Source organism: Danio rerio, chromosome 15, assembly GCF_049306965.1.
Source record: "Danio rerio strain Tuebingen ecotype United States chromosome 15, GRCz12tu, whole genome shotgun sequence".
Taxonomy (NCBI): Eukaryota; Metazoa; Chordata; class Actinopteri; order Cypriniformes; family Danionidae; genus Danio; species Danio rerio.
Window position 1 is genome coordinate 27,775,824 of NC_133190.1, and position 19,616 is coordinate 27,795,439.

The window sequence follows — 19,616 nt, forward strand, 5'->3', positions numbered from 1 at the left end:
ATCCACAGCCCGATTATGAATGTAGGTTGATGGCAAATGCTACTTGTTTTGCCAGTTAAGAGACAGCAGACCTTGAGTTAGTATGTGTAAAGGGCACATGCAATTGGAAGTGCGTGTGCACACAGCATGGGAGTGTTGAGCCAGCTGTCTCACATACACACATGCAGTCCCTTTGACAGAAGCGTTAATGAGATTGGGACTGCTCTGGAGAGGCCACACCCCTTAAGATGCCAAGCAGAGTGGGGTCTTAGCGCCAAAGCTGTGTTTTTGTTTAGTCATTTGAATAAGGCCCCTAGCTATGGCAAAATTTCACATTTGTGTGCGTTTACACACACACACACCCTTTCCTCACTCTTTCAAGTGGAAGCTTTAGATTACACATTCACATTCCCTTGGCAGTATCAAGAGGTGTTGAGTGGCATGGTAATCTCTGACTGCATGTGCCACTAATACATGTATAATGTGTGTAAAGCTTTGCTCAGCTCCACCTCAAAAATACCTTAAATCATAAACAACCACAAAATTGACATTTAAACGTAACCCAAAGTCTGAACCTTCTTAACAGACCACATTTTTTTGGCATTTCAATTACCCTATTTTAGTCCCCTGTAATAATATAATAAATCTCAGTCTGCAGTCTAGACTGACTCGAGGGATGCTGAGGTAGCATCTAAGCCGATGGGTGAATCCCCTTAAAAGCAGCAGAAGGGCCGTCACCTCCTCTGTGTGCCAGTTTGAAGACTAAATCCATACTGCTGATGGGATTCCTGCTGATTGGCTGGCAGCAGCTCCATCAGAACCCACCAGGGGCTGGCAAAGCTGCTAGGTTTTAGGATGAGGTAGAGAGGTGGTCTCCAGAGAAATGGCCTGCACACACCTGCCACATCTACAGCAGAACACAATACTAAACCCACAAATTTCTGGTTTATGTTTGACATATTTTAAGGCTGGAGTGTCTCTGTAGAGACTTTGTGTTCATTGTTCACTTGTTACAGGCATCATGCACATACAACACTCGTACATATACATAGTATACATATACATCCGCACTAAAGGTGTGATGGGACACTTACTCCACGAGAGGAGACTAGACATGAGATTGGGCTCACGAAAACGAGATGATATTTTTATAGTATTTTTAAGAAATCTTTAATACTGAAATACATGAATGGAAAACGGTTTATTCAACGGAAGAAAAAAATATTGCAAAACTATTAGAAATTTTATTTTTTTTGAAAAAAATCTACTTTTAATGAATGTTACTTCTATTTTAATTAATTCTAAGCAGTAAACGACATGCAAATACTACTAAATATTTAGCTATAAACTCTACTGACTGGCTTCTTCCTTGTACAGTTTCACATAAGAATCTAACTCCTTTCCATAAATTTAACTTTTTTTTTTTAAATGTATGTAATCATGTCATTTTTGGTTTTTAATTTCAACAGTTTCACTTTTCTTCAGCAACAGCTTCCATTTTTTTCCGGACAGCATAAATGTGTTCGATCATGATGATAAGGACAACGAAAGGTGTGTGTTTCCAGGAGTTTACTTTGAGTACCTGTGTGTGTGTGTGTGCGCAAACTCTGAGAAGACGCGAGTCCTTGGTCCTTTACTGACTCGATGAGGGCAGAGAAGTGTCAAACAGCTGAGTGTGTATGACTTATCTTGTCAAAAAAAGCAGTTAAAAGTCTTACACAACAGTAGTAGCAGTTTGATTATGTCGTTTACAAGTCTATACAGCACTTCAACAATGCGACTGAAATAGGAATAATCCACATGTCTTTATTCCATTAGTGTTTACGACGATTATGGCTTCAAGCATATCTAAAGTGCTATTCCATAGTATGTTATGAGCCATGGTTAATGCGTGTGGCTGCAGTTGTAGCAGCCTCTGCTTTTGGAAGTGGCAACCCATTAACTCTGGTAAAGAAAAAAACGGTTACGTCACACTCACCCACTGCAAACGAAGGATAGCTAAATCCAAAGCAGGGCTCGAAATTAACCTTTTTTTCTTGTTAGCACCGGTGCTCCTAACCTAAATGTAGGCGCATCAGCTAAAATTTAGTCACACCCACAAATTATAAGCACCGTTACTACTAGTTTTATACAAACAGATTTATTGCATTTGAAATCAACAGTAATCAAACTAACAAGAAAAAAAAAAAAATAATAATTATATATATATATATATATATATATATATATATATATATATATATATATATATATATATATATATATATATATATATATGCGTGCGTGAGGAAAATGTCTCAACGAAATCCCATTATCACAAGAAAATACATTTTTATAAAATAACTGAGTAACCAAAAGGTAAACGAGTGCTTGACATGATTGAATCTGTTAACAATATAACTGTGCTGTTCTCACGGGTACTGTCTGATATTGCAGTGATGTTTTTGACATGTACTGTACCTTATTATATGCTTGCGTCATGTTAATAGCAATATCGGTCTTTTAATGAGTAGTGACATTAGTTTACTCAGTGCAAGCCCGTTTGTGATGGTGTATGTGGTGTAAAATTTTACATATAGCTGCCACTTGCACGGCGGACAGCATCTGGCCATTATTTAAAGAATTAAACGGAAGCTCTCGAGCTAGAGGTGGCAAACGGTTACCTAAAAATTCCATCCCACAGACTTTTTATAGCGGACTTGAAGCCAATGGACTCTTTTATCCACTCTTCGAGAAGTGTAGATGGTTGATTAACATTCAGCACATCATCACTAGTAAGATGTGCCATTATTTATAAATTTAGATGCCATGGTTTCTAAAACAAAACCTGTCAGTGTTATCTTCATTCTCATCTTCAGCGCTCTACAATTTTTCGCGGTAGTAGCTCTCTCTGTCATCCCAAGCCAGAAGGCATTGACTAAGTGATTGAAAGCTGATATTTCAGTGCTAGAGCAGTGGGCCAATAAGAAGATAGTGAAGGCGGTGCAAGCATTACGGACTTGGCTTTGTTTACTGCTGCAAGTTGACATGAGAACTGTTTTAAACCATTCCTAGGCGCTGCGTTTCACATTTCAAGAGCAAAGATGCATTCTGCGTGAATGTCTCCCAAATCTGCGCATGTGTTGAACTTTTTGCAGTAAAAACTGGTCGCACACAACAATTATATGCACTCGCACAAATGCTCCCAAATATGTTGAGGTCGCAAAAATAAAATCTCGGGCGCATATGCGATCAAAATGGTCGCAATTTCGAGCCCTGCAAAGCCAGCTTGTCAGGTGTGTGCAAAGCACTTGATGTGCGGTTCTAATACAATCCTGTCTCCAATCTTCAATGCTAAATTCACCCTCACGGTCCATCATAACATCACAACACGCTAGACAACTTTTTCAATTTAGTAGAGCTGTGAACCTACACTGATCTCACGGTTTAGTTACGATTATCATGCCATTGATTTAGTTCGATTTGATATCTCTGTCATCACAGTGAATTGACAATGCTTTCCATACACAGTCTTACATTTTCTTCACAGCACAGCAATTCTTGTATTAAAACTAGAGCTGTGAACCTACACTAGTCTCACGGTTTGGTTACGATTATCATGCCATCGATTCGGTTCATCACGGTGCATTGACGGTGCTTTCCATACACAGTTTTATATTTTCTTCACAGCGGCATTTCTTGTATTAAAATGTATGAATATATTTGTATTTATATATTTTTTGTAATACAATTTTGTCATTTAATACAAACAGTCAGAGATATAAACAGGAACTTTAAACAAAACGAGCATTTAGCAAATAATATAAACAAATATAAATATCCAGCTCAATTTCTGATCATTGTCTAGTTCTCTTACACCCCTTTGATTGGTCACACCCTCAAAAAAAACGGTTGCGACTGGCTCTTGCGCGCTGCGTTCTTCACAGATGAGTGATACTGATAAGCGGCAGGCGGCAGTGGCGATCTCACAGCTGATGTATGATAGACACGGTGGAGAAAATTCTGCAGACACGCGCTCGTTTCTGTATGCAAAAGTAACGCTGTAAAACAGCCGTGAAGAGAAGAAAAACCACGCCAGCAGGTCAAATGGGCCACTGTGTGTGTGTGAGAAAGAGAGAGAGAGACAGAGCGAGAGCAAGAGAGAGAGAAATGGAGTAGGCTACTTTCATTCTCTCGATCTCAGTGAAATAGGGGCTTTTGTTGTATATGTCAGTGAAAGACTGATCCAGCAAACACACACAGTGAAATTGGTCACAGTTTGAGTTTTAAGTAGTTAAAGCGCTGTAAATACTCGCGATTGCCTCCCTCGCGACAGAGCGCATATGAGGTAAAGGACGTCAGTAATAACCGGCTATGATTATTACTGAACCGATACCGAATGGTCCGCGTCTGCATCAGTGCACCGAAGAAACGATTAATTTTGACACCCCTAATTAAAACGTATAAATATATTTTGCTTCTAGCAAGCATTTATAGCAAATAATATAAACCAATATAAATATCCCGCTTGCTTTCTGATCCTTGTCTACAAAGTTCTCTTACACCCCTTTGATTGGTCAGCGGCGATTACAGCTGATCCAAGATAAACACAGTGGAGAAAAACCTGCAGACATGCGCTTGTGTCTGTATCCAGAAGTATCGCTGTAACAGCCGAGAGGAGAGGAAGTCACACTAGCAGGTCAAATGGGCCACAATGAGAGAAAGAGAAATAGTTTACTTTCGATCACATAATCACAGTGAAATAGGGGCTTCTGCTGTAATTGTCAGTGAAAGACTGTCCAGCAATCACACACACAGTAAAATTATGCACAGTTTGAGTTTTTAAGTAGTTGGAGCATTGTATATACTCTCGCTCCCCTACACATAGTAAGCTAATGCAACATAGCGCATATGAGATAAATGACTTCATTACATAACTGGTTATGATTACTGAACCGATACCAAATTGTCGGCATCTGCATCGCAGTGCACCAAAGAAACAATTAATTTTGACACCTCTACAATTTAGTCTAGCAAGATCTCGTAGCCCGAGATCACATCACATCACTAATATGCACACTGCTTTTACATTAGTTTCAAACAGAGAGAAATGCAGTTAACTGGAGCTAGTAACCTCAAACTACTTAGGAAGTTTGAAATTACATGAATGTGCAAATAAATAACTGAATAAATAACAAAAATTTAGAAAACATTGAACTAAAATATGTTGTCTTAACAATAATAATAATATTAATAATAATAAATATATATAAAATAAAAAAATAGTAATAACTATAATAATAAAAATATGCACCTCACTATAACTTGCATGTCTATTTTTTTCACCATTTGTAACAAAATAATAATAGTAAAATAGTAATCCTCACTTCACAACAAACACTTTACATTTAAAAGTATTTAATTAGGAAATAGTTCAAAATGAACAATTTTGGGTGATATTCCATCCAAGAAGCATTAACATACAAATATCAATCCTAAACCAATTTAATGCTAAACTTAAACCACTGTTATTATACACACTTCTGCAGTTAGCTTGACTGATTGTATTACCAAAAGTTGCTCTGGAATACAAATCAACATGTTTCATATAACGAAGAACAACATTAATTAAAGACTAATATTCTGGAAAACAAAATAATTGCTAAACCCTGCTGAATCTCATATAAATGACACATTTCAGTGCCAAGGTAATTTTGAAATTGCTGCGCGGGCTAAGAAAAAGCATTATTTAGGCATCAGCTATGTGTAGATAATGCTTTCCCCAATTAACTTGCAAATAAGTTTAATTAGAATAAAATCCCAAAGCCAAAAGAAGGTGAGATCTATAACAAGATACAAGCTCCACAATCAAATGGAGACAGCCTGGAGCAAGCCACATTTTATCTCAACGGCAGAGTCAACAGCATATTTAGCTCATACAGGAAGATCGGTCTGACCCATGATCTCACACAGAGAGAGTTAAACTCTCGCTCCAGGAGACCAATGACTCCAAAGACCCTGTTAACATGAGAACAGCCATCCTTCCATCATAAATACCCACATCCCCCTTATACCAACACCTTGTGTCTATCCTGTAGTGTGCTGTGTGTTTATTTTTAAAACAAACCCTCACAGGCTTCACTCTGCCAAGTGTTCAGCACACAAACACAATGTGCTCTTGTATGACTGACTCCATTATGACTTGTAACTATATATAACCTTTGTAAGATGTTGTGCAGCGTATGACCAAGATAAACATCACCAGAAATCCAGAAAGTACTTGATAAATTAACAGACATTTTTCCTACATTTGATCATATTTAGGCAAGCAAATCCATTTAAAATAAATAAGCAATGAGTAAATGAATAAACCAACCATGCAGAGAATAACAACACGACCCAAACTCCACATTCCCATGAAAACGATTTTGAAAGGGTTCAAGTATCGTTTTTCTACAGCCAGCTGTTAATCTCTATGCATTGAAAAAACCCTAAATAACTTGAACAACTTGGATGCCATTCATGTGCTCTGTATGAAATCAGTCAAAGAGGAAAATAAACTGTTCATGCAGGCGGTCAGCTTGTCACTGCCTCCATTTCCCCTCTGCTATTGTGCTAATGAATCCAGCAGTAATGCATCAAGATGCCCCCTGGTTTTCTACCAGTATTTGCTGCCAGTCTAAAAGCACTATTCACATTCATGCAGGGTGGAAAGTTTACATCCTTTCAGCAGTACTGCAGTTTTGCATTTGTTAACCCTAAATAACATTTAACAATCCAAAAAATAAATAAATAAAATAAAAAAACAGGACATTTATAAATGAAGAGGTAACATTCTATATTGCCATCAAAGTCTGATCCATGTATGTATGTATATATATATATATATATATATATATATATATATATATATATATATATATATATATATATATATATATGTATATATATATATATATATATATATGTATATATATATATATATATGTATATATATATATATATATATATATATATATGTATATATATATATGTATATATATATATATGTATATATATATATATGTATATATATATATATATGTATATATATATATATATATATATGTATATATATATATATATATATATATATATGTATATATGTATATATATATATATATATATATATATATATGTATATATATATATATATATATATATATATGTATATATATATATATATATGTATATATATATATATATATATATGTATATATATATATATATATATATATATATATATATATATATATATATRTRTATATATATATATATATATATATATATATATATATATGTATATATATATATATATATATATGTATATATATATATATATATATATATATATATATATATATATATATATATGTATATATATATATATATATGTATATATGTATATATGTATATATGTATATATATATATATATATATATATATATATATATATATATATATATATATATATATATATATATATATATATATATATATATGGGAAAAGGGACAACAGAAAACAAATACAGAGAACAGCAGCTTTTGTTCCTTAAACCAGCTGTAAATTGGACCTAAAAAGTTGGTTCTCAAACTTGACCCGCCTCACTGCATTAATAAATCAAAGAGATTTTAACAAGTACAAATACTCAATCTGAAAGCGCAATAATTCCACATGCCCCACAAACCAGGTTTATAATGCAGTATCAGCATAATGGAAAGCTAGGGTAATGATACTCTAAAATAGATGAATGCACATCAGCAGAGTACATTCAGTAGAGTATTTTAATGTCATGTCTCATACTTTTGGCTTGTCTTGTATAAGAGTAACAGTAAACCAAACTTTCAGTGGGTTGTTCACAGGTTCACAGAGAGCAAAGCCCGTATAGAGCTGCGGCAAAACAATTTAAATAGTCAACTTGTTTTAATCTCATACTGATAATTAAAAGCTCTTATCAGTCCAACTTGTGCACGTTCGAAGGTTAATTACGCTGTGTGCTGGACCACAGGACAGATTTATCTTCAATTAGCTGTAAGACAACTTAACCAAACTAAAGGACAGGTGTTTTTCAGTGACAAGATGAAAACCGACATCAGTTCAAATCCTGACAAGACACAAAAAGGTTTTTATGTCAAGGCTTTGTCTAGACCTTGTCATCGATTGAGTGTGACAGTGAACCAGCGATCTTTTCAATTACCAAAGTGCCTGATAAATCCATACTGTCCTTCGCTGTGGTCAAAAGCGTAAAGAGGTATAAGCACTGAAAGATTACAATCTCTCTCACAAATTGATAAATGCACCAATGTGTTTACTAGGATCTTTCACAGTTCTGTGTGTGAGACGGTTTCAGTATGTTTGTAAACTTACAGCTCGTCACGTTGCCTCTGTGACAGCACCATGTTGGCAGAAGGGACGGGACAGGACGGGGTGGGGATGGGGGTCAGGTGTAGAGTGTGCAGAAACTGCTGTCTCCTTGGCAGGAGATCAGAGATAGGACGCCGGGTCCGGCTCGCAGGGTGGTCAGCAGCTCACCCCAAACACTTCTCCTTAAAGACAGTCTCCAGGTACACCACACATTGACAGCCTGCAGGCATTTACCAACCAGACAGTCTCTGCATCTGTGGAGGAAAGAGACATATTCATCAGTGACCGTTACAGACCTGGTTGAATGCAAATAAGAGTAATCCAGGTACATTAGTGACCATACATGCTTTGAGCAACACCAGAAGTATGCTACTGATCCTGTTTCTCAGACAGTAGCTTTGGGGGGCTAACACACATTTCCTCAGGTGTTTCATCTGCTCTATTTATTTCCCCCAGCACACATCTCATTCTAGCCTGCATTCAGTCCACCCTATCAGCCGCTATGAGGAGCATTTTGTTATGGACTCCTGCTGCCCCTGTCGGGAGCTCTGAACACGTGTAAAAGGGACCGCTGACCCAGATTTTAGCATCAACCTACTTCTGCACTCCAGTGAGAACCACGGTTTGACAGTAACAAGCAGGCTAGTGGATTTCTCTCAGCTAAGAGTGAGCACTGTGTAGGGGATGATGCATGAGTCATAATACAATATCCAGATTTATTAAAGTGTAAACTGACAACTTGCCTTAAGATAGTACAGATAAGGAGAGGGCCATACAATCAAACTTATCCTTCATGATAACTATTGGAAATTTCGATATTGAAATTTTAAGTGACATACAAATTCCCTAATATTGGGAATCAGCCACTATGCCCCTCGCTGCTGGAATCAGCTTCCAGAAAAGATCAGATGTGCTCCAACCTTAAGCACATTCAAATTAAGACTGAAAACACATCCGTTTAGCTGTGCCTTTACTGAATGAGCACTGTGCTGTGTCCGACAGATTGCACTATTATGTTTTTCTCTTCTTCTTCATTCTTTTATATCACATTTTACCCGTTTTTGTTTTTTTTTTGTTTTTTTTTTACTCATTTGTATTATTTGTTTTGATTTTTATTTTACCTGTTTCTTTTATTCTTGTTTATGTAAAGCACTTTGAATTGCCCCCGTGTATGAAATGTGCTTCATAAATAAACTTGCCTTGCCTTAATATTGCATGATTGTGACTCAAAAAAATTATAGTAATAAAATTGGCAACCGCGTGCAAATAGAAAGAAGCGGCAACACATCTCTTGCTTTCCACATGTTTTTAGATATAGCATGTGAACAGTCTGTGAGCAACAATGGAGGAAACACAAGCAACACAGCAAATCCTGTTCTTGCATCTTAGCATGTGGCTAGATTTTTTCAATTTAAATGTTCTTGTTGCAATTAATTGCTGAAGCTTTTATCATGATACACAGTCTCATCACACTGATTTAAAATGCAAAAAAGATGACTTTTTTAATTACACCTGTTAGTGTATTGCTTTACTGTATATTCATGTTCAGAGTAATTTTAAAAAAGGCAATAGGATGATAGGTAACAATTTATAGTACAATCTTATTAGTAAATATTAATGCATTAAAACCAACACTGAGATATAGCCTTTTTAGTTACATAAAGTTACTTAAAAATAAACAACTACATTTATTACTCATTTAATGAAACAAACTTTAAGGGGTCGATTGAATGCGCCTTTGCATTAAAAGGGGCATCTTTTGAATGGTTTACTAACAGCCGCAAGTATTTTGCACGCGGCTCATCCCAGAGCAGCAGTTTGTGTTGTCAAGACAACTACAGAGAACTTTTAAAGAGCATGGTTTCCGCTACATTCATTCTTCCATGGCGGCGACCAAAATGCATCCCTCCACGGCTACATTGCCCATTCAAAACATTCAGTCATTGTTGTTGTTGTTTTTAATAGCGGATTATAAATCGCACTAAAACATAATAAAATGTAAGTGAATTATAACAGCGCAAACTTTTCTGTAAACGCAGTGCTGTGCACAATATGTTTAACCGTTTGAGGTTACGTGCTGACTGACTGGCTGGCTGGATGACTGACTGACTGACAGGTGCATGATGCGTGAGGCTAGCAAACATGATGTAGCTTTCAGTTAAGATGAACACTTTACTTCCTCTGTTTTCAGACCTCTGGCTTGTTGCATTATAATAGTTGCTCTTGCAAAAGAGTCTCCAAAAAGTGGTATGGTATATTTTGCCATTTTGGTACTTTGGGCAGTACAATAGGCATTGCTTTCTGTTTCCACTTTCAGAGGAAACAAGTTACATTAATATCACTAGAATGTAGGGCCACACAACTGTGAGCATTTTGTCAGTAAAGCCAGTTCTGTGATCATAAAAAAACATCTTGTTTCTCAAATACACAGAGATTAGCACTGAACTTTCAATTCTGTTTACAGAATAAAATTAGTGTGAACTAGAGACGAGACAATTTTTTCAGTCCCGCTCCAGCAAGATTCTGTCTCACTTCAGCAAAAAAAATATGAGCAATTCCATGAAAATGTCAACCTTATCATGAAAAAATAAACTTTTGACCAAAATAACAAAACCTATTTCAATTTGCTTATTAAGGTCTATATTTTATTGTTATGATGTGCTCTTGTTGAATTAAGGAAATTGTTTTGTTTATCCATGAAATATGAGGATTGTGCCAATGGTAATTTTCATTATCATCCAACCACTTTTCGTGCTTTCAAAAAAGGGGTTAAAGACTCACCTTTTCCATGCTTTATGTTAACAGTAATCATTCTGCAGAAGGATTGGAGTCTGTAGTATAAATAATTATCCTTACTTTTTCATAACATTATTGCCCTTTTGATTTATGAGCTACATATTTAAGACATCACGCAGCTTCGGTCACGTGTCACGTCCGTAACGATTTAATGAAAAAGTTTATATTGTGGAATAAATATTATAACAAATAAAATGAAACTTTGTATACAAAGCCAAAATATGTCCATACTAATTATAATCGGCAACTCATCTCAGGTCTTTGCTCTAAACAACCACAATTTTGCGTTACGGACGTGACCATTTTTGAACTCCTTATTAATATAAGCCAATGACTAGCGCATATTTGTTCATTATGATGCTGCATTACAATTACTGACTTACATTACATAACATCCATATGTTATATCAAGAACTGAACATTATTTAACTATAAACCACTTTAGTAACATTTCAGAAATAAATGTTTAATAAGAAAACAACATTTTACATATTGCCATAATTGGCCATAATGACTTAACCTATATTTCCTCCGTCTTACTTGCGGTTCATGTGCGCACGCGCTGCCTATAGTGAAAGATAATGATGAACCATAAGGCTTTGAACCTATACATTTTGTAAAGTATAGGCTAAGCATATAACAATTTTGTAATTTACATGTGATACTGCATTAATTTGCATACATGTTTTATAAGCTGTAAAATGAAAGCATCAGTTTGGTGCGAAGTTATAAAATATTTTTCTTTGTTTGATTTGTAGATTAGGCTATTTAAAATGTATATAAGAACCATTAATAGCTGTTATTTTCCAAATGGAAAAAAGGGTGGTTTGTTGATTGTAGTCTGCACTAAATCATGAATATGCCTAGTTGAGTTTATGACGCGGCTCCAGGCAGCACAGACGACCAGGATCAGCGCTGGTTCGTCAACTCCTGTGTCAAACGGTGGCCAGAATATCCTTCTTTCATTTTCCTTTTTTGGCAAAAAACATCTGTAAGCACGTGTGTTTGCACGTGTTACTGTCATGCGAGTAAACAAATATGTGTTGCTCATAAAAGCCGATCACAACGAACGCGCTTCTTTATTCCAGAGACGTGAGGCGCTCTGCAATGCATTTTATGTTGACAAGAAGAAAAGGAGCACGGTGCTCTTTTGAATGTCACTATAGATAACAACTGAATCAGCTGGTCTATTGTGCGCGAGTGTTGCTGTCAGTGTTTTCATAATTTAAATTTTTAAATAACATTATGAAATTCAAGATTTGTAAAGTCATACAACTTTGGATGACTTAAAACAGCGACCACAAGTCTCTCCGTCATTAAAAAGTTCGCCGTAGTCATCTTGACACTTCTGTTACCTCCAAGGAAACCCCGCCTCTGCTTTCGTTTGATTGAAGAATGAAAGACGCCACTGAGGTAACATGCTTTTCTTCTGGAGTGCACAAAGCGCGCAATGACAAAACGCGAGGCGCGCAAGGCGCATAATCAATAACCTCCATGCATTTGGTCTTTTCCCACTGCTCAAAATGCGCACGCCGCGGGTCAGGCCACAGCGGAGTTTTCGTTTCATGCAGAGCATAAATGTTTTTTATTTCATTAATTAAATAACTATTTATAAAGATAAATTATCAAAGTGACACAATTCATTTTCCAAGCCCTTTATCCAAAATAGCACTTTCAAAGCTTGAAAATTGGCTATAGCCTACATTAAAATTGAAACATTTTCAAAGATTTCCAGCACCCGGCAAATGCGCTTGAGTGCTTATTAAAATTATTTTAATAAGAATAAGAATAAAATAAGAATAAAATCTTGATATTGATCTAAGCTTTAACTACATTATATGAGTATTAAATTTGTTAGAAAATCGATAGGACCTGCAGCTGTAAATATTTAATTCAATATTACACAATCGGTTAACTATAGCCTAAAAATATAAACATTATAGTCATCCATCGTACATGCCTACAACCAATGACTATTTTTCTATGCTTGTTTAACATAGCCTACACAAAACCTTTCTTAAGTTTTAAAGTTTTCTCTCTCACCCTGGTGCGTATGAACTTTTTGCAACCTGTCCTGAAGTGACTGCCGACGAGAAAAAGAAAGCAAGCGCGAGTGGAGAAATTAAATTATTTATTCCATCAACTAACACGTTAACTAGAATAAACTAAAATAAACTTTGTCAAATATAATATTGCCATATCTGTGACAAAACTAGATTTTAAATATTCTCCACGTAGACACGGTCTTGCGCAACAGTCGGGCAATTATTTAATTCAAGTTTGTCTGGAAACACTAACTTTAGGAGCCTGCTAAACATAGGCCCATTATAGCTGATTATGTTTATTATAAATTCTATATTAGTCAGAGTATAAAAGCACCATGTTAGCATGCAACATTGTTACCGAATTGAGTTTTGAACATTCGAACGTGCGTTAACCTTTAACAACACACATGCCATAATACGAATTAAATAACAAGGTGATATCTATTTAAGTTTGATAAATTGTGCAACCTTACCATTCAGATGTCTCAGAGGTTAAAGTTTATTGGTTTACACACCCAACAGATATCCACAAATAGGTCTTTGGTCAAGTTTTGAAAGCATTTATCTGATTTTCATAATATGTCAACTGTCAATTTCAGAGCAGTCACGTCCGTAACGAAGACAAGTCACGTCCGTAACGATAGTTTTCCCTCATTAATGCAAAAATGAAAAACTAAATAAAATTAATTATATATGTCCCATGCAGAGCCAACCCTTATCCTTTTGACTGTTATATATTTTTTTGGCTTCTGCATTTTCATTCACAGAATTTTCACAAAGTATGTCAACTCACAAAACTCATGTCTTTTTTTTTGTCACGTCCGTAACGCATTCATTTTGCCGTCATTTTAAATATAAAACACCTGCATAGACTGATATTTTTTTGATGCCTGAACTCCATGGTTAAGGGGTAAGAAAAATATAAACATATATTTCAATATACTGTTAACATATACCTTCTCTGAGAATATACGTTTCATTTTTTTACTGCAAATGTCACGTCCATAACGCTGGAATCAGCCATATATATATAATTTTCTCCTGCCCTGCTCACAAAAGCCCAAAGTTAAACACAAAAGTAGTTTTATTTTTGACAGCAAATGCAGTATTAAATTACATGAGGTCACAGGTCAGATGTGTGACTTCTATCAGCGTTCTAAGCAAAACTCAGAATTCAGACTTGTCTCGAATGTAGCATAGCATAAGTTAACAAAAAAAAAAAAAGACACATTGGTTTCTATATTAGTCTCACCCTGACACACAAAACATTTTGAATGTAGGTTTATGACAAATATCTAAATTAGACTTTGACAACCCTAAATTAGGGCTGTGCAATTAATCGAAAATTTGGATTCGATTTCGGCTTCTAACGATTATGAAAACACATGAATCGAGATGAAATGATTATTGCATCATATACTGCCCCATTTCCAGTTTTACACATGTTGCAAAGCTCAGTTCCACAAGAAAATGACAAAGCATGTACCGTAATGTAACATTTACAGCACGGGATGCGCATTATTCATTGTACATTCCAATCATTCATGTTTTTAAAAGCGCGAAAGAGCGCATGCTGTTGTGTGTGTGTGTGCGCGTCCTTAGCCACGGAGAAGAGCAGAGCACACAAATCTAAAGTCATCTTAATGCGAGCGATTTAATGGTCAAATAAATGCACGTGTCAGAGCACAGTGTTTAGTGATTGTTCATATTAACCCTCATTTGTGTAATAAACAAACAAGTTTAGAATCAAAAGACACGTGAAAAAAACCATATCTGAAACGCACTATTCTTAAAGTGACAGCGCACAATATTCCTGCTGCCGACTGTCTTTATTATTAATTAAACAACAATAGGACAAAATCACTCACTGCTCCTAACTAAAGGACTTTTGTACCTATAATCAAAGTTTTTTTTCTTACAGTGAAGATGCTTAAAACACAGTTTGCTTAATATTTTTATTCTATTGTATTTATTTCACTTTCCTTATTTACAGGGAGGAAAATAACTGTATGCAGTTGAAGTCAGAATTATTAGCCCTTCTGAATTATTAGCGACTCTTTTCCCCCAATTTCTGTTTAATGGAAAGAAGATTTTTTTTTCAACCTATTTCTAAACATAAGATTTAAAAACTCCTTTCTAATAACTGATTTCTTTTATCTTTGCTATGATGACAGTACATTATATTTTCCTGGATATTTTTCAAGATACTAGTATTCAGCTTAAAGTGACATTCAAAGGCTTAATTATTGTTATTAGGCAAGTCATTGTATAACAGTAGCTTTTATTTTTCTGCAGACAATCAAAAATATATATTGCTTAAGGGGGCTAATAATATTGAGCTATTAAAATAGGTTTCAAAATATTTAAACCTGCTTTTATTCTCGCCGAAATCAAGCAAATTATATTCATATATAAAAAAAGAAAATTCACAGAAGGGCGAATAATTTTGACTTAAATAGTTTCAAATAATTGTGTTTACAAATATGACCAAAAGAATCATGATTGTCATTTTCAATCGAGCAGCCCTATCCTATATCACAGCATAACTTTTCACAGTGTGATTTAAATTAAATCACACTGTGTTTTTATATCATTCTGAAACAAACAGACTGACTAATAGTGATCTAATCCAGATATTAGAGTTAGTTGTTTTCTAAGGAGAAACACTATAATCCTCTTAAGGCCGACATCTTGCAATACAGGGTCTGTGGCACTACACAAGATGACCAAGTGGTCAACCCTGCATTCCTCTCCCAAGTTGAACACTAAACCATTAGACATTTCACACGTTTACCAAACATAAATCTGATAAATTAAATCACTGAGCCACAAAGAGCCTGAGGTGAGACAAAAACAACAGCAATTAAGTGAGTAAAAGAGATTTCAAATCAAGTATTATTAGTAAAAACCAGAGAACAGTCTTTATCAGTAATTGACCTGCTGGGTCAAATGTCCAACTGTAAATTGCCACTTTCAAGAGCCACTTGAACTATGGACAACATGAGAGGCTCTGATATGCTGACAGGCCTGTCAGTACAACGGTTCAGATAATCACTGAAAAATACAGAGAAGTAGAAATCAAATCACCATGTCATGACAACCCAGCAGGCTTGCCAATCTTAAAAGCATTACATGGGATGGGCACAAATGTCTTTTTCCCTATTAACTGGAGGATTTAACAGCAAGGCAAGTGCTTGATGATAGCAGCAATTTTAATGATATAAAAAGAGCAAGAACGGCTCTAATAATAACCAATTTCATTTTGACTGTTTTATTAAAATGTCATCTTCAGCAACATATTAGCTATTAGCTATCAACATAACATATTAGCATATAACATATTAGCATCTTCAGCAACATATTAGCTTGGTCTTTGCTAAACAAAACATTTTAATGAATAATTTACAAAAAAAAAAAAAAAAGAGAGTAACTACTAGGCTTGCCACGATAGACGGTGTTGATCACTTTTCCACCGTGACACCGTACCCACATTTGTTTTTTTAAGTATTCTTTTTTTTATTAAACATTTATTTTAAATAAATGGAAAATATAATTATAAATAATTGACTTATAACGAGAGCATGCTCTATAATTATCATCTGAACATAGCTACAATGCTTCATATTTCATATCACGTGAGGAGAAAAGAGGAGTCGAATTTGCAGAAAGAGGATGGCGGACGATTTATTGTCAAAACGCAATGCAAAAGGGCCTGTTTGGCAATATTTTGGGTTCAACCCAAATGAAAAAGAGAACCTGAAGACGTTAATGAGGCAATCTGCAAACTTTGCCTGACAAAGGTGGCAGCATCTAGAGGAAACATTACTAATTTATACACCCACCTTCATGTTTAACTATGGGTGGGTCGTGGAGAGATTAATGGCCATAAATACGCAACGCATACTCTCATTTTAAAAATCACGCGATCATCATCTCACAATGTTTAAAAATAAATATCTTATTTTTTTTATTAAAACGAGTGATTTAGCAATGCAGCCATTGACAATCCAACTGCAGAGAAACAACATCGTGGCAACGCAAGCACTTTTTCCGAAGTTCAGCTGTTCTTTTTTCCACTTGATTGATTATGTGTTTAAAGTTAAAAAATCCATAATAAATAGGCCGACAAGACCGCATCCTGTGTGTGCGCGCATCATTTATAACTGAGGACGCTCTCTTCAAAAACCGAAAGTTGCTTCGTCTGTCTGGAAATATTTAATCGAATGAAAAGTTCATTTAGATGAGCCTGTATTTAAAAATTGCAATAAAGTAACCGAGTCATGCGGCCACACATCGAATCTGAGGACTGATCTCTCTCTCTCTCAGACATCGAGCCGCAACACAAGTCAAGTCGCAAAACTTAGGCAGGTGCAGCTGACAGGTAGAATAGCTGAAGCCTTTGCAAAATCTGTCAAAATACACCCCTGAAAACAGGCATAAATGTCTTTGAGCCAAAAAAGTCTATTGGTAGGATATCTGTAAAAACGCAATTGGAGCCAAAGATATTTGTGTAGCCTATAAATTATAGGCCTATTAATTCGAATAAAATGAAAACCAAAATAAACAATTCATTGCATTTTTCGTTTGATAAAAATACACGTTAACGAAAAAAAATCAAAAGGTGGCTAGTTTGTATTAATGTGTTTTAATATTAATGAAAATATGCTCAGCCTATTTAACTAACGGCTATATACACCGTCAATAGACAAGCCATTCAAAACATTATTTTACTGTGTACTGGGTTATAATGTATATTTTACAATAAAAACTAAACGTAGCATGTCTCGCTGTCATTTAAATCATGTAATTCATAACCACACCAGAGCTGTGGACCTGTACAGTCTATGCAGCGTGTAAACTTGCAGGTCGGTGTTGGTCAATAGTCTTACTGCGCACTGAACTCCAATCAAAGGGAGATTATGTTACTCGATAGACAACATTACTTGAGAGATATAAAAAATAAAAGGTAGGCCTATTTTTTGAAAAGGAACAACACGCAAATCTGCAACAAATAAAACGTCTTGCCAGTGCTGTGTGTATTCCGCCACTGACAGTGTGAGACGCCCTTATGCAGCGCCTGTAACTACCGCTTGTAAGAGAGATCAAAGCCGATATAACCAAAAAGCAAGATCATATAGTTATAAATATTCCATAACAATACTTATCGAAATATTTGTACATTTACATGTTGTTTATTGAGATTGTGTGATCTGTATATGTTGTCTGATCTTTAGAGAAGCTTTAAACTGACACGTGTGCGGTGATGTTTAGCTCTGACATAGGCGCTTTTATTTAGCCTGTAGATTTTTTAAATAATGTTCCAATTCTTAACATTTTTTATTCATAGTTTATATATAAAATGAGTGCCAGCTTGTTTAGTTGTGATCATTATGCAAGGATCATATTTCATATTCGGTTTATTCGTCAATAGCCTACAGATTCGTTAATAATGTATTTTATAAACGAATTGTTCTTAAGGACTGTTAAAGCTGTTATATAATATAGGCGTTTATGGTTGTTATTTGTATGATTCCAATTTCCACAGTTTTTTCAGCGTGTAGCATTGTTGTGTTTTATTCTTTATGTTAATAAAAGTTATGTTTTGTGTAATAACAGTGATTTTTTTTTGTAGTTTCCTTTTCGTCCATTCAAACAATTGATGCCGAATTGGCAACTTCCGCAAAACTGAAAGTGAAAGTATTATATGCACACATTTACAAGCTATTTAAAAGCAGAAAAAAAAGAGGAAAAGAAGAAACGCCCACTCCCACAGTGATACCGGTATTACCGGTGTTGTCACATGTCGATTAACCGGTGGGGAAATTTCCTCACCGTCACAACCCTAGTAACTACTTATTCTCAGACTATCCAAGATGTAATGTGGCCCTAAGTTACAAACTCAAACCTAGACGTTTGTTTGGGACCTGCCACATTTGCCCCCTTAGCTCTGTTTATTTGGGCATATGTGAAACTAAGGGTGCTTTCACACCTGCCTTATTTAGTTCGATTGAATCGCACTAGAGTTCATTTCCCTTTTTGGTACGGTTCGTTTGGGCAGGTGAGAATGCAGCAATCGTACTCAAGTGCGCACCAAAAGCGGACCAAATTAGCGTACCGAGACCTGCTTGAAGAGGTGGTCTCGGTATGCTTTCAAACAAACCTTGGATCGGTTCGTTTGTGGTGAGAATATGATCCGTACTAAAACAGGTCCAACCGCAAAAAGTACTACGCGTTTTGGACTAATTCAGCTGCCGTAGGCCGATGCGCTGTGCATTATGGGATATGGAGGAAAAATATTTGTTGACAGCGCTTTACCAACAAAGAGAGGGGAAAACATTACCTGATGGATCGTTGGTAATATTTCCGCAAGATGACCATGTTGCAGTTTAGCTAAATTAATTCACGCCTCCTCC

The 19,616-nt window shown here is 35.5% G+C and overlaps 1 protein-coding gene across 2 annotated transcripts in view; it reads right to left on the reverse strand.

Annotated features, from left to right (window-relative positions):
* Positions 1–19,616, reverse strand: part of pafah1b1a (platelet-activating factor acetylhydrolase 1b, regulatory subunit 1a) — a 53,047-nt gene that overhangs the window by 26,336 nt on the left and 7,095 nt on the right. For both annotated transcript variants that reach the window (XM_005157575.6, NM_201345.1), the window contains 1 exon segment: positions 8,366–8,616. In XM_005157575.6, coding sequence (XP_005157632.1) covers positions 8,366–8,397 — 32 coding nt within the window. In that variant the 5' untranslated portion in view covers positions 8,398–8,616.